Source organism: Oncorhynchus keta, chromosome 32 (genome assembly GCF_023373465.1).
Source record: "Oncorhynchus keta strain PuntledgeMale-10-30-2019 chromosome 32, Oket_V2, whole genome shotgun sequence".
NCBI lineage: Eukaryota > Metazoa > Chordata > Actinopteri > Salmoniformes > Salmonidae > Oncorhynchus > Oncorhynchus keta.
The window spans coordinates 12,452,856-12,468,801 of NC_068452.1; the positions used below are offsets into that span (position 1 = coordinate 12,452,856).

General features: G+C 41.4%; 5 protein-coding genes across 7 annotated transcripts in view; 2 read left to right on the forward strand and 3 right to left on the reverse strand.

The window, feature by feature from the left end:
• The window catches only part of LOC118365743 (zinc finger protein ZFP2-like), a 426,011-nt gene that overhangs the window by 168,718 nt on the left and 241,347 nt on the right, over positions 1–15,946 (forward strand). The gene's annotated exons all lie outside the window — the stretch shown is intronic.
• LOC127914401 (uncharacterized) overlaps positions 1–15,946 on the reverse strand; it is a 143,172-nt gene that overhangs the window by 99,359 nt on the left and 27,867 nt on the right. The window lies entirely within an intron of this gene.
• The window catches only part of LOC118373987 (zinc finger protein OZF-like), a 96,452-nt gene that overhangs the window by 50,420 nt on the left and 30,086 nt on the right, over positions 1–15,946 (reverse strand). The gene's annotated exons all lie outside the window — the stretch shown is intronic.
• The window catches only part of LOC127914402 (uncharacterized), a 267,695-nt gene that overhangs the window by 1,273 nt on the left and 250,476 nt on the right, over positions 1–15,946 (forward strand). The window lies entirely within an intron of this gene.
• Positions 3,176–13,341, reverse strand: LOC118373986 (zinc finger protein ZFP2-like). Its single transcript, XM_035760319.2, has 2 exons — positions 12,774–13,341; positions 3,176–5,473 (listed from the first exon to the last, which is right to left on the reverse strand). The coding sequence occupies exons 1-2, from the start codon at positions 13,048–13,050 to the stop codon at positions 4,092–4,094; spliced, it is 1,659 nt and encodes a 552-aa protein (XP_035616212.1). The 5' UTR covers positions 13,051–13,341; the 3' UTR covers positions 3,176–4,091.

The window sequence follows — 15,946 nt, forward strand, 5'->3', positions numbered from 1 at the left end:
AAGTTTGTTGTGGGTTTTTCTTTTGTTTTCCGCGTCTTGGGCAGATTTAGTGGGTCTCACGGTGGGTGTCTTTTAGGCAGTGGCGTGCCGTGGGCCTGGGGGCTGGGGCTTCAGTGAGTTCCTACACAGTCCCACCTGAATTAATCCACCTCTTATTACCATCATTATGATGCCATAGCTCTAGACACTATACATTTAGACAGAAACGCAGTATAAAACCAGGCGTTAAGTCACCTTGAAATTGACATTTTTATTCATAGAATTGCAGGGGAAGAGTACAATACCCTTTTCATTGTGCAGCTCCCGTTGCCCTGCGCGCTTGTTCGTTGAGCTGTAGATCCACTCCGGTGTCACCAAAAGTTTTCAAAAGCACCATTGCTTGTAAGTGCCCAGCCGCGTCTCATTGCTGCCTTGGTTAGACAACTCAAGCTTGCAAAGCCAGTGTGGCTCCAAACACCAAATCTATCACTTGCAAATAATAGGCATTCCCAGCAGTACAGTTTGCAGTGCTTCTCGGAGCCTGCGAGCCATTGTTGTACAGTCTATCTGTGCGTTTTAGTTCCACCAATAAGTAATTTTCTATCGACATGGAGGCTAATGCTGAAAGCCGAGTCTGTCCAGTAGCATTTCTGGAATACGTTTTGATTCGCTTTAAGGCCGAGAATGACCGCTCGACAGAAGCCGTGGACACAGGGATAGTCACTGTCACACATGCCAATGTGTAAAGTTGCCCCATGTCCTCATTCAGATTTTTCTGCTTAAGGAAATCAAGGAGATCAGAGGGACTTTTCCCTTCAAAATCAGTCATAGCATACATTACAGTCAGTTCTGTTCTGTTTTGTTTTGTTTTTAGCTTGGATAGGTCGAACAGTGTTCCGTGACTCTCTGTTAAACTGGAGAAGGCTGTTTGCTGAATTTTTTTTCCGGTCGGTCTGAAAGTGCTGGGGGTCCAGGAGGGAGAGAAACATACATTTTTCGTGGTCTTGAAACCTGTGTCGTATCTGGCAAAGAATGTTGTCCAGAATATTGATGTTTGAGTTGTTGGTAGTATGTGTGAGGGTCTCCTTGTGCTGGGCCTCTGCGTGCGCTGGGTGAACTTGAGATGCGCGCTGTGTCATCGTATATTTGACTGAACCTGCGCCTCTCTCGCTCAATTGTAATAATAGGCATTCCCAGCAGTACAGTTTGCAGTGCTTCTCGGAGCCTGTGAGCCATTGATAGCGCTCGTAGTTGGAACTTTGAAAGTGGCGAACGAACCCATTTCCCGCCTGTGACAGGCTTTGTAGCGTCGGCCGACCTCTCCTGACAATGTCTAACTTTTCTTGAAAAGTTTGTCTTGAGAATGGCGTAATAATTATATCCTCGACCAAATCGATATCTTCTCCTCCTTCCGCCATTGTGGGTTAAAAAAAAACAGCTTAGTAGTACGCAAATGAATTAGTTTATCAAATTCAGTTTCCTAGTTCTGAGGTTTGCATAGACCTGCCCATATAGACCTGCCTCTCGATATTGGTAACCAATCAAAAGACGTGCACGCACTACGCCTGCAAGCTGGCTCCTGTGTAACACTGGAGCCAGCCAGCAGGCGTACAATAGCCAACTCTCTGAAGCTGATTGGTTGATACTAAATTTTCATTTACATTCACTTTAAGCTACAAGCGCCCACACTGTTGATTCTGAAGGCCTGAGGGCAGATTTTAGACCCCTGGCAACACATGATGGCTGAATATGATTGGATAAAAGATCTAACATAAAGACCAGCCCTCCAAATCTCAAACTGGGGCTGGAAGCAGTGCAACCAAGAGGAAAGCTATGAAATGAAGACTATAACTCTTACTCTGGGGAATAATTTAATACATATTTGTGGAAAAATACATTTTTTAAAAGTATATTCTGATGATGTTTAGGCCAGCAGAGAAGGCCTTGCTGGCCCTGACGGCCCACCACTGCTTTTAGGTCCCAGTTGTTGTTACTAGTCAACTTTCAGTGGACACTGTGAGAGCAAAATTGCAAGATTATGTTATTATACTTTTATTGTATCAAATGGTTGTTTTATGCAACAGAATAGAGGATTATTATAAATATTGTGTCTGTGTTCTACTGAGGATGGGCTTCTTCGAGAAAACACTGACAGGAGCTAATACATTGTCTTTTGGGTGATAAAACCTAAAGAGACCACATTCCAGAGCATGAGTTAATGTTTCTTTTCTGTATGTTACCAGGGAGAGATGACCTCAGGTCCAGAACCTGGTCTCTACACAAAGAGTACTGTTTTTAAAGCAGATACTTATAATTCTCAGCAGACAGTATATTTCATACAAATCTGAACCTTGTGACCCATTCTATACATCTATTGTTGATCATGTAGGTTGAAAGGAGTGTATCTTGGCTGTAAAAGACCTTTGTACTTTTGTATCGTGGCTCTCATCTGGGGATGATTCGTCAACCAGCCATCATTATCGTAGAGACTCAATTGATTCACTTTATGTGTGTGTGTTGTATTGACCTGCTCCCTTATAGGTGAATAAAGATTTAGTTTAAGAATAAATCTGACTTGTGTGATAAGTTTGTTTCCTCATTTGATATTAAAGAAAATAACCACATTTGGCGATGGGGATGTTAATCTTCACTTGGTGACCGCTCCTGACAACCTGGATAAATGGTGCATGAGGGATCCCTCAAACATGGGATCTCAGGGAGACCACACTTTGGGAGCAGATGGTCCCACCTTTGATCTGAGAGGCAGCGAGCTGAGTGGATACCACATATCGAACATAGTTTTTTTTAAAGAAAGAGGTGAGCGAAACACGTAAAGTGGAGTTTTTAGAAAAGCCTTGTAGACTGAGTGTGTATTGCTGTGTGGAAGTGTAAACAGGACCCAGTCAGCTATCTGTGTGAACTGGATGAAAACTAGAATCTGTGTTTACTAGTTAAGACCATTTATGATATAGAAGATAGTAAGGTGCACCTGTAATTGTTTTAAACCTGCACCCCATTTTAGAAAGTATTGAAAGATGTGAATGAGTTACATTATCCTAGGAACTAACCATGACATAGAAATGTGAAAATATTCCTGCAGATTAAAATATTGTTGAAAAACAACTCATTGACTAGGTATGTTTGGAAATAGCATTGTGTGACTGTGAAATGAGAGTTGTGTGAATGTGGAAAGGAGTCTTTATCTGACTTTTGGATAGTAACATTTAGAAATATGCTCAATCAGATGATTGAAATTTGGATGATAATAAGCGGGATGATATTTTAGAAAGCAGCGGAAGATCTATAGTTACTGGGAGGCTCCTGGGAACCCATTAAAATGATTCCTCAAAGAACCTTTTGGGGTTAATTTTTTAAAACTCCCTGTCCACCCTCCCTCCATTAAACAATATTGACTTAAACAATAGTTTATTTAGTGGCACAACAAACGTGAATTGATATTTACAAAGCAATTGACCAAACAAAACACATTACAAAAATGCAACTTTTCTGCAGACATGTCAGACCATAATAAATAATACATTTACTTTGTATAGTGCTTTTAATGACATTTAAACATTTTTAGAAATAATGATAAAGAATCATAGGTAAACTAACAATATTGTAGACTTGATGCTAAATGCAGATTTTTCAGCTTGTGTGTATATCATATCCACTTAGTTATGTTAGGAAGTTTGCCATCTTTATGACCGGCCCTGGTAACTTCACCCCAAAACACAGTAACTTAGGAACATAAGTGTTTTTCTGACATTTTTGAGGAATTTAAGGAGAAATTAAAAATGCAGAGCCCCAAGTCCCATGGTGATGTCCTCGAGGACGTGGATGTTCTCTCCATCAAAGGCCAGCAGGATTTCACTCTCCTGGTGAAATAGCGTTTTGGGTTCTACATTGTGACATTAAAATACTCTTACTGCAATGTCAACACATTCTACATTGTGACATTAATTCATTGATATCATGAAACAACTCTGTGTATTTTCTGATATTTGATCAGAGATTTTTTATCAGATTATCTCTGGTTACAGCTAAGAGGTTTCTCTACTGTATGTGTTCTCTTGTGTACTGCCAGATTGATCACAGCTATAAGATTTCTCTCATGTGTGTGTTCTCTGGTGTTGAGTCAGCTTGCTAGATGAAACAAAACTCTTCCCACATTGACCACAGCTATAAGGTTTCTCTCCTGTGTGTGTTCTCTTGTGTAAAGTCAGAGTGCCAGATTGTCCAAAACTCTTCCCACATTGATCACAGCTATAAGGTTTCTCTCCTGTGTGTGTTCTCTGGTGTTGAGTCAGCTTGCTAGATGAAACAAAACTCTTCCCACATTGACCACAGCTATAAGGTTTCTCTCCTGTGTGTATTCTCTGGTGCACTGTCAGATCACCAGAATTACTACAACTCTTCCCACATTGACCACAGCTATAAGGTTTCTCTCCTGTGTGTGTTCTCTGGTGCACTGTCAGATCACCAGAATTACTAAAACTCTTCCCACATTGACCACAACTATAAGGTTTCTCTCCTGTGTGTGTTCTCTGGTGTAATGTCAGACAGCTAGATGTAACAAAACTCTTCCCACATTGATCACAGATATATGGTTTCTCTCCTGTGTGTATTCTCTGATGTAGAGTCAGATAGCCAGATGTGGTAAAACTCTTCCCACATTGATCACAGCTATAAGATTTCTCTCCTGTGTGTGTTCTCTGGTGTAATGTCAGAGAGCTAGATGTAACAAAACTCTTCCCACATTGATCACAGTTATAAGACTTCTCTCCTGTGTGTGTTCTCTGGTGTAATGTCAGAGAGCTAGATGTAACAAAACTCTTCCCACATTGACCACAACTATAAGGTTTCTCTCCTGTGTGTGTTCTCTGGTGTAATGTCAGCTGGTCAGATCGAACAAAACTCTTCCCACATTGATCACATATATACGGTTTCTCTCCTGTGTGTATTCTCTGATGTAGAGTCAGATAGCCAGACGTAGTAAAACTCTTCTCACATTGATCACAGCTATAAGGTTTCTCTCCTGTGTGTGTTCTCTGGTGTTGAGTCAGCTTGCTAGATTTAACAAAACTCTTCCCACATTGACCACAGCTATAAGGTTTCTCTCCTGTGTGTGTTCTCTGATGGAGAGTCAGAGAGCCAGATGTCGTAAAACTCTTCCCACATTGATCACAACTATAAGGTTTCTCTCCTGTGTGTATTCTCTGGTGCACTGTCAGACTTCCAGATTGTCTAAAACTCTTCCCACATTGACCACAGCTATATGATTTCTCTCCTGTGTGTGTTCTCTGATGAATTTTAATGCCTGATGGGGAGGTGAATCTCTTCCCACAGTCAGAACAGCAGTGAATTCTCCTCCCTGTGGGTCTCTGCTGGTGTTTCTTGAGGTGTTCTGATCTGGAGAGACTCTTCTCTACCTTGTCTGCATCATGAGGTTGTTGAGGCTCCCCAGAGGATCCACGATAGTCCCGTCTCTCTCCTGTGTGAACAACAAAGTCAGACAGATGGTTAAAGGCCCACAAACAGCGGTAATCCACGGTAAAAGGTGATACCAACAGCATAGTCATGTTGTAGAACAATTGACGTCTGTAATGAATGTTAAAATTACTTGACAATTGTCTTAAAATGAGCAAGAATAGTAACATTTTGTCTTGTTTTCCCATTAGTAGTAACATTGATGATTGTAGACTAGAAATAAGTTATTCATGTTGTTGAAATCCTAAGCGGTGTGCCAGACGACTTTTGGTCTCCAATATATAGGCCCATTTCTGTGGTTAATAAAATTGCAAGACGAGGGCGATGAGCACACAAGTTGATTGCAGAAACACCTCCCTGCTAATGAGGAAACCGATAGTTATGGATGTAGTAAAGCTGCCAGGAGCAAAAATGGTGAGCAAAGATTATAGTTTTTCACAATGTATTCTGAATGTGAGTGGGGGAAAATGCAGGGGAGTAACCTCCATTTCCAGGTTGCTTATGAGTACATTTCACACTACTTAGGATTATAATTGAGGCTCGTTTGAATGTCCTGCTTAATATAATGTTTGCTACAGTATTAAGAATTATGTGTAATTATTGAAGAACCGCATTAATGACAGTATACATTTGGATGTTGCTGAGAAAGTTAAGATTTATTTGTATTTCACCTTTCATTTAACCAGGTAGGCCAGTCGAGAACAAGTTCTCATTTACAACTGTGACCTGGCCAAGAAAAAGCAAAGCAGTGCGACAAAAAAACAACAGAGTTACACTTGGGACAAACAAACGTACAGCCAATAACACAATAGAAAGGCTATATACAGTGTGTGCAAATGGAGTAAGAAGGTAAGGCAATAAATAGGCCATAGTAGCGAAGTAATTACAAATTAACACTGGAGTGATGGATGTACAGAAGATGATGTGCAAGTAGAAATACTGGTATGAAAAAGAGTAAAAAAAGTAAAAACCGTGGATGAGGTAGGCAGTTGGATGGGCTATTTACAGATGGGCTGTGCACAGCTGCATTGATCGGTAAGCTGCTCAGATAGCTGATGCTTAAAGTTAGTGAGGGAGAGACTCCAGATTCAGTGATTTTTGCAATTCGTTCTGGTCATTGGCAGCAGAAAACTGTAAGGAAAGGCGGCCGAAGTAGGTGTTGGCTTTGGGGATGACCAGTGAGAGATACTTCCTGGAGCACGTGCTATGGGTGGGTGTTGCTATGGTGACCAGTCAGCTGAGTTAAGGTGGCCTAGCAAAGACTTATAGATGACCTGGAGCCAGTGGGTTTGGAGACTAATATGTAGCGAGGGCCAGCCGATGAGAGAAGTGGTACATGAAGCTTTGGTGACAAAACAGATGGCACTGTGATAGACTGCATCCAGTTTGCTGTGTATAGTGTTGGAGGCTATTTTGAAAATGACATCACTGAAGTCAAGGATCGGTAGGATAGTCAGTTTTGCGAGGGTATGTTCGGCAGCGTGAGTGAAGGAGGCTTTGTTGCAAATTAGGAAGCCAATTCTAGATTTAATTTTGGATTGGAAATGCCTAATATTAGTCTGGAAGGAGAGTTTACAGTCTAGCAAGACACCTAGGTATTTATAGTTGTCCACATATTCTAAGTCAGAACCGTCCAGAGTAGTGATGCTGTACGGGCAAAGATCGGTTGAAAAGGATACATTTAGTTTTACTAGCATTTAAGAGCAGTTGGAGGCCACGGAAGGAGTGTTGTAATGGCATTGAAGCTCGTTTGGAGGTTTGTTAACCTTTTTGGGATAGGGGGCAGCATTTTCACTTTTGGATGAATAGCGTGCTCAGAGTAAACTGCCTCCTACTCTGTCCCAGATGCTAATATATGCATATTACTATTAGTATTGGATAGAAAAAACATTGAAGTTTCTAAAACTGTTTGAATGATGTCTGTGAGTATAGCAAAAACCTGAAAAAAATCCAACCAGGAAGTGGCACATATGAGGTTTGTAGTTTTACAAACCTCAATACACATTGAGATATGGATAAAGTTGCACTTCCTACGGCTTCCACTAGATGTCAACCATCTTTAGAAACTTGAATGAGGCTTCTACTGCTACTGAGTAGCAGGCAGTTTACTCTGGGCACCTTATTCATCCAAACTATTCAATGCTGCCCCCCTGTCACCAAGAAGTTAACAGTGTCCAAAAAAGGGCCAGATGTATACAGAATGGTGTTGTCTGCGTAAAGGTGTATCAAGGAATCACCCACAGCAACATTGTTGGTATATACAGAGAAAAGAGTCGGCCTGAGAATACCCCCATAGAGACTGCCAGACAAGACCTCCGATTTGACACACTCTTTCTGAGAAGTAGTTGGTGAACCAGACGAGTCAGTCATTTGAGAAACCAAGGCTGTTGAGTCTGCCGATAAGAATACGGTGATTGACAGAGTCGAAGGCCTTGGCCAGGTCGATGAAGACAGCGACACAGTATTGTCTCTGATCGATGGCGGTTATGATATCGTTTAGGACCTTGAGCGTGGCTGAGGTGCACCCGTGACCAGCTCGGAAACAGGATTGCACAGCGGAGAAGGTACGGTGGGATTCAAAATGGTCAGTGATCTGTTTGTTAACTTGGCTTTTGAAGACTTTAGAAAGGCAGGGCAGGATGGATATAGGTCTGTAACAGTTTGGGTCTAGAGTGTCACCCCCTTTGAAGAGGATGGCCGCGGAAGTGTTCCAATCTTTAGGAATCTCGGACGATAAGAAAGAGAGGTTGAACAGACTAGTAATAGGGGTTGCCACAATGGCGGCGGATAATTTTAGAAAGAGAGGGTCCAGATTGTCTAGCCCAGCTGATTTGTACGGGTACAGGTTTTGCAACTCTTTCAGAACATCAGCTATCTGGATTTGGGTGAAGGAGAAGCTGGGGCAAGTAGCTGCGGGGGGTGGGGAGCTGTGGCAGCCAGGAGGAAAGCATGGCCAGCCGTATAGAAATGCTTGTTGAAATTCTCAATTATCATGGAGTTATCGGATGGTATCAGTGTTATATAGCCTCAGTGCATTGGGCAGCTGGGATGATGTGCTCTTATTCTCCATGGACTTTAGTGTCCAAAAACTTTTTGGAGTTAGAGCTAAATTTCAGTTTGAAAAAGCTAGCTTTTGCTTACGTATCTGACTGTGTATTGGGGGGGGCGGGTTCATATGGTGTCCAGGGCACAGCTGGGAGCTGAGGGGGTTCTGTAAACAGGCGGCAACAGTGCAAAACTTATTTCTGGAGAGATTAATTTTTTAAATTAGAAGCTCGAACTGTTTAGGCTTAGACCTGGAAACTATTATAGAACTTTGCAGGCCATCTCTGCAGTAGATAGCAACTCCTCCCCCTTTGGCAGTTCTACCTTGATGGAAAATGGTGTAGTTGGGGATAGACATTTCAGAATGTTTGGTGACCTTCCAAAGCCAGGATTCAGACACGTCAAGGACATCAAGGTTGGTGGAGTGTGCTAAAGCAGTGAGTAAAACAAACTTAGCGAGGAGGCTTCTGATGTTAACATGCATGAAACCAGGGCTTTTACGGTTACAGAAGTCAACAAAGGAGAGAGCCTGGGGACACACAGGGCCTGGTTTAACCTCTACATCACCAGAGGAACAGAGGAGTAGGATGAGGGTACGGCTAAAGGCTAGCAGAACTGGTCGTCTAGTGCGTTGGGAACAGAGAATAAAGGAGCAGATTTCTGGGCATGGTAGGATAGATTCAAGGCATAATGTACAGACAGGGGTATGGTAGGTTGCGGGTACAGTGGAGGTAAACCTAGGCATTGAGTGACGATAAGAGAGGTTGCATCTCTGCAGGCACTAGTTATGCTAGGTGAGGTCACCTCATGTGGGGGAAGTGGGACAAAAGAGTTCTCTGAGGCATGATGAGTGGAACTAGGGGCTCCACAGTAAAATAAAACAATGATAACTACCCTAAACAACAGTATACAAGGCATATTGACATTAGAGAGGCATAAAGCAATCACAGGTGTTGATTGGGAGAGATAGCTAAGACAACAACGGGTAAAACAGCAGTTAATCAGCTAAGACAACAACAGGTAAAATGGCAATGAATGGGCAGAGAGGGTCAGTTAACTTGCAGATCCGTATCACATTGGGTGAGGCGGGTTGCCGGAAGGTATAATTAATTTAAACATGGAAAAAAATATATTTAAATCTGGGAAAATACAATCATTCCCCATGCCGACCTAAACGGATACTAAATGAAACGGCCCCTGGCAGACCACCCAGACCTGACCCCGCAAGATGCGTCAGTTTTGTCAATTTATTAATTGTGTTTTGTTTGAAACACTCCTGTCAATGTTAGGACGCACACCTAATTACACATATAGGACTAGTCTACCTGGCCATGCAAATGTAGGCCTATAAATGTGCCCATTTTGGGGATGTCTGATAGTATTTCTGATTGTCTTAACGCACCACCACTAATGAGTTCTGGAGCTTTTCAAAGTAATGCTTTTCACCTCAAACAGTAAAAAAAACAAAGTCTAATCAGAATCAATTGCAAATGAAAATAGTTCCTCAAAGTATTTGAAAAATATTTCCAGCTCTTGAACTTTCGATATCCACTCGGCACAAAAGGGAAAAACGTAATACGCGGATCCAGTGGAAATGTCAAAATACCTGACTTACTTCTTATCCCTTTCACAAATAGTCTACAGCTGTAGGTGTCAGCTGGCAGGTTGCTGACACTGCTGGTGTAGCCTATTTACCAGAAACTATAGGAGCATAACGACTGCTGGTGTAGCCTATTACCAGAAACTTTAGAGGCATAACATCAGAATTTACAAAGGCCAGCAGCAGCGGGAGGAGTAGGCTAAGGAAGAGGTTTTTTTTCTGATGGCTATCTTGTTTCAGAGGGGTGTCATCAATAGACCATAATGACAAAGTGAAAACAGGTTAAAAAAACAGATACCTTATTTACATAAGTATTCAGACCCTTTGCTATGAGACTCAAAATTGCTTTCAGGTACATCTTGTTTTCATTTATCATCCTTGAGATGTATCTACAACTTGTTTGGAGTCCACCTGTGGTAAATTCAATTGATTGGACATGATTTGGAAAGGCACACACGTGTCTATATAAGGTCCCACAGGTGTCAGAGCAAAAACCAAGCAATGAGGTCGAAGGAATTGTCCTTAGAGCTCTGAGACAAGATTGTGTCGAGGCAAATATCTGGGGAAGGGTTACGAAAAAACAAAAACAAATCTGCAGCATTGAAGGTCCCTAAGAACACAGTGGCCTCCATCATTCTTAAATGTAAGATGTTTGAAGCCACCAAAACTCTTCCAAGAGCTGGCCGTCCAGCAGAACTGAGCAATCGGTGGAGAAGGGCCTTCATCGGGGAAGGGAACAAGAACCTGATGGTCACTCTGACAGAGCTACAGATTTCCTCTGTGGAGATGAGAGAACCTTCCGGAAGGACAACCATCTCTGCAGCACTCCACCGATCAGGTCTTTATGGAAGGGTGGGCAGACGGAATCCACTCCACAGTAAAAGGCACATGATAGCCAGCTTGGAGGTTGCCAAAAGGCATTCAGGCCAAAGAGTTCAATCTTGGTTTCATCAGACCAGAGAATATTGTTTCTCGTGGTCAGAGTCCTTTAGGTGCCTTTTTGGCAAACTCCAAGCGGGCTGCCAGGAGCCTTTTACTGAGTTATAGAAGTATGGACAAATCTTTTTTTGTTGATAATTCCATGGGTCTTACAGTTCAAAATCAAATAGCAAAATTATCCTAAGTATAACCTTCTTAAAACAATACAGGGGAAGCCCTTCATGTTGTTTAAACCTTCTTAAAACAATTCCATATAGCTTAGAAGAACCTCCCCCTCAGACAGAGCTTAGACTGTAATGGGTTAAAACTATCTGAGACTTACATTACTCTGAGGCTAGTTATCCTGGGATCGTACATCTTACATTACTAAGGGCTCTCTCTCGGAGGACCTGAGCCCTAGGACCATGCCTCCTTGCTGTCCCCAGTTCACCTGACTGTGCTGCTGCTCCAGTTTCAATTGTTCTGCCTTATTATTATTTGACCATGCTGGTCATTTATGAACATTTGAACATCTTGGCCATGTTCTGTTATAATCGTCACCCGGCACAGCCAGAAGAGGACTGGCCACCCCACATAGCCTGGTTCCTCTCTATATTTCTTCCTAGGTTTTGGCCTTTCTAGGGAGTTTTTCCTAGCCACCGTGCTTCTACACCTGCATTGCTTGCTGTTTGGGGATTTAGGCTGGGTTTCTGTACAGCACTTTGAGATATCAGCTGATGTAAAAGGGCTATATAAATTGATTTGATTTGAAGACTAGTTATCATGGGGAATAGTTTTAATACATTTGCAAAAAATCTAAAACCTGTTTTTGCTTTGGCATTATGGGGTATTGTGTGTAGATTGATGAGGGAAAAAAGTATAATATAATCAATTTTATAATAATGGGATGCACCGATATTACATATCCCACATGTGGAAAGGGAGAAACAAATTACCATTATTATGGAAAATACTAATTTAAAATCCAGGAATTTAACAACTTTAGCTTTCTAGGACATGCCAGTAGGTTGTATCCAAGTGCAAACAATTATCAACCCAACTTGGAAAATGTTGAATTTGGTCAACAACAAAAGTAATGGCTATTTGCTACGTGAGGTTTACTTGATCTAACAGAAGTTTCGTAATGATTAAGTTGTTACGTGGACACGTGACATACCGACAACTTTGATAAAAACACTGCAGGAGTTGTCTCCAGATCGCTATGCATATTCATGATAGTCGCTTAGCATCTCTCCATTGAATACAGGCGGTGGACGTCAACAACCCTTATAGAATATAAACAATAGTTTACAATAATAAGATGTATCCACCAATCCAAATAAAGGATAGGCGGAGCTAGACAACCCGCAGTGCCGCTTTGTGGACAACGACTCCCCTTGTTAGGGAGGAGAGACATCTTGTCAGTATATCCATAATCTTTGGTGTAGTCAACCCAACTCTCACATGGCACTATTGGAGGGGCACAGTGTGTAGTAAATCATCACTACATGAAAATCACTACATGCCGTGCCCCCCAGTCTGCGGTCAGCAGATAGACCCTTCTCAAATATATATGTTACGCCACTTTTTTGGAAACGGAACAGAGAAAACAAGGGGTAGCTTGCTCTCTACGTCTGATTTTAGACATATCAGTCATCATCCCAGGGCCCTCCGTTGAAGAGGTATTGACGAGCCAACTCCGAAAATCCAAAGTTAAAAAACAATTTAAGGCGATACTTACTGGTGTGAATCAGATCTCCTATCTCCACCTCTTCATCTTTCAATGTGACAGTAATCTCCCCATCCTTCTTCACTCCAAAAACAGCATCTTCCTCTTCTTTCACTGAAACGTCTTTCTCTTCTTCTTCCACTGTAACAGCCTCACCCTCCACTTGTGTTACTGTCACATCCTCCTCTTCCTCCTCCTCTTTCACGACAATGTTCAGCCAAAGACCCTCTTTCTCCGTCCAGCATTTCCCCTCTTCTTTAACAGGAGCGGAGTAGTTTAGGGAGCTCATGGTCGGGGATGTTAGCTAGCTAGCTATCATTAGCGACTAGAGCTAACTTAACCTGCCAGCTACTATAGCTGACTAATAAAAAATAACGTAATATTAAATTAAATAGGTTAACAAGTAGATACGACAGAAGTGTGTCTAAAACACAGTAGCTAATATACATCGAAAGCGTATAAATAGCTTGAATCTTTCGGCTATGTTGGCTAGCTACGGAGGTGGTTGACGAGCTGTTTCTGAAGAACCGTCCACTAGATTATACGTCACACTGGCAGCGTCGCATGAAAGACGCACATCTCCGTCTGCTGACTGGAGGGGAAACGCAGCTGAGGATCATATTTTATTTTCAGACAAAGATTATTTTAAAATGGATTTAATTAAATAATACTATTATATTGAGACATACAAAAGACTTGAATGTGTGGATTGATTAGGGCGAATAAAACAATGTTTACTACAGCACATTTAAGGCAGTTCCATTAAGTCAAACTAAATCTAAATAAGTAGCGAGCTACTGTAGGTCTATAGTGCTCCTACATGGTGTAACAATACATCATGTCGATGTACATAATGAACAGACTTGGTCTACACTGCTCCTACATGGTGTAACAATACATCATGTAGATGTATATAATGAACAGACTTGGTCTATACTGCTCCTACATGGTGTAACAATACATCATGTAGATGTATATAATGAACAGACTAGGTCTACACTGCTCCTACATGGTGTAACAATACATCATGTAGATGTATATAATGAACAGACTAGGTCTATACTGCTCCTACATTTTTATGTATTATTATGTGTTATTTATTTCACCTTTATTTAACCAGGTAGGCAGTTTAGAACAAGTTCTCATTCACAACTGCGACCTGGCCAAGTTAAAGCAAAGCAGTTCGACAAAAACAACAACACAGAGTTACACATGAACAAACATTCAGTCAACAACACAATAGAAGATAGAGAATATATTTTTATGTTTAGGAATATTGTGAAACATGATCATTCCACTATTAATGCAGATATTATGGACATTTTATTTAAAACATGTAATTAAATTATGATTGTAGCTCCTTTAATTCAGACCCAAAATGTATTTGTTATAATGTGTGCCATTGCCCGGCTATTAAAATGGATAGGAGACTATTTGAGACTCAGCCTTGAATTTAAATTTGATGGAATGTTAACTTTGATTGTCTTCATTGAAAATGATAGACCTTTCAAACATGGAATGCAACGTTGTATGAAACATTATTGTCAAGTGACTTGATGTCTATGGTGCCAAAGACATTGATAGTTGGGAATGTCAAGTGTGTTGATATAGCGGTAGTAATGTCAAAATCCCACTTTTAGCAACCATCGGAATTGGTTAAAAAAAAAAGATACCCGAGTCGTGCAGCGGTCGAAGGTACTGCATCGAAGGGCTTGAGGCATCACTACAGACCCGGGTTTGATCCCGGGGTGTACCACAACCTGCTGGCTGTGATCGGGAGTCTCATAGGGCAGCACACTATAGGCCAAGAGTTGCCCAGGTTAGGGGAGGGTTTGGCCGGGGGGGCTTTACTACTCTAGCGACTCCTTGTGGCGACTGCAGGCTGACCTCGGTCGTCAGGTGAACAGTGTTTCCTCCGACATATTGGTGCATCTGGCTTCCGGGTTAAGCGGGCAGCTGTTAAGAAGCGCGGTTTGGCTGGTCATGTTTCAGAGGACACATGACTCGACCTTCGACCCCTGAGCCCTTTGGGGAGTTGCAGCGATGAGACAATATTTTTATTTTTTATTTTACCTTTATTTATACAGGTTTTTCTCATTGAGATAACATCTCTTTTCCAAGAGAGACCTGGTCCAATAGTAGCAGGGGAAACAACGTGTCAGACAAAACAACTTACGTACACTAACACAACATTAAACAAAGCTATAAACACTCACACAGTACAACAATAACATTTTACGTTAAAAACACGAAAGTCTTGACTAAAAACAGCTGTCCTAAAAACAATTACACTCTTCTATGATTTATACATCGATCAAGTGTTTAAGCTCCACCAACGAAACTAGATCATCAAATTTTAAAATGTTCAGGAGAGGATTCCAGGACCACGGAGCTGAGTAACTAAAACAATTTCTACCATGACCTGTTCTAATTTTTGGTACTGTTTAGAAGCAAATGAGAAGGGGACCGTAATTGATTTTTTTTAAAACCTTTATTTAACTAGGCAAGTCAGTTAAGAACAAATTCTTATTTTCAATGACTGTGGGTTAACTGCCTGTTCAGGGGCAGAACGACAGATTTGTACCTTGTCAGCTCGGGGGTTTGAACTTGCAACCTTCCGGTTACTAGTCCAACGCTCTAACCACTAGGCTCTAACCACTAGGCTACCCTGCCGCCCCAGCCTGACTAAAAAAGAACAGAGATAAAAGGATATTTTACCCAATGTGGCCTTAAAAATCAGTGTATACCAGTGTTTAAGCCTACGCAAGGTCAATGAGGAACAGCCAACAGCAATGTAGACATCACAGTATCGAAATTGCGGAGAAAAAACAAGGGTAAAATCATTTAAAAAATGCCGGAATTGGTTGTTCCCCACCATTTGCAACAACGTCACTGAGCACCATCACTATCTTTCCTTCATGGATCTCCTACATGTTTACATACTCATTACTCATCTCATATGTATATATGTATTCTATCCTATTCTACTGTATCTTAGTCTATGTATTACTCATCTCATATGTAAATACTGTATTCTATCCTATTCTACTGTATCTTAGTCTATGTATTACTCATCTCATATGTATATACCGTATTCTATCCTATTCTACTGTATCTGTCTATGCCGCTCTGACATCGCTCATCCATATATTTATATATTCTTATTCCTTTACTTAGATTTGTGT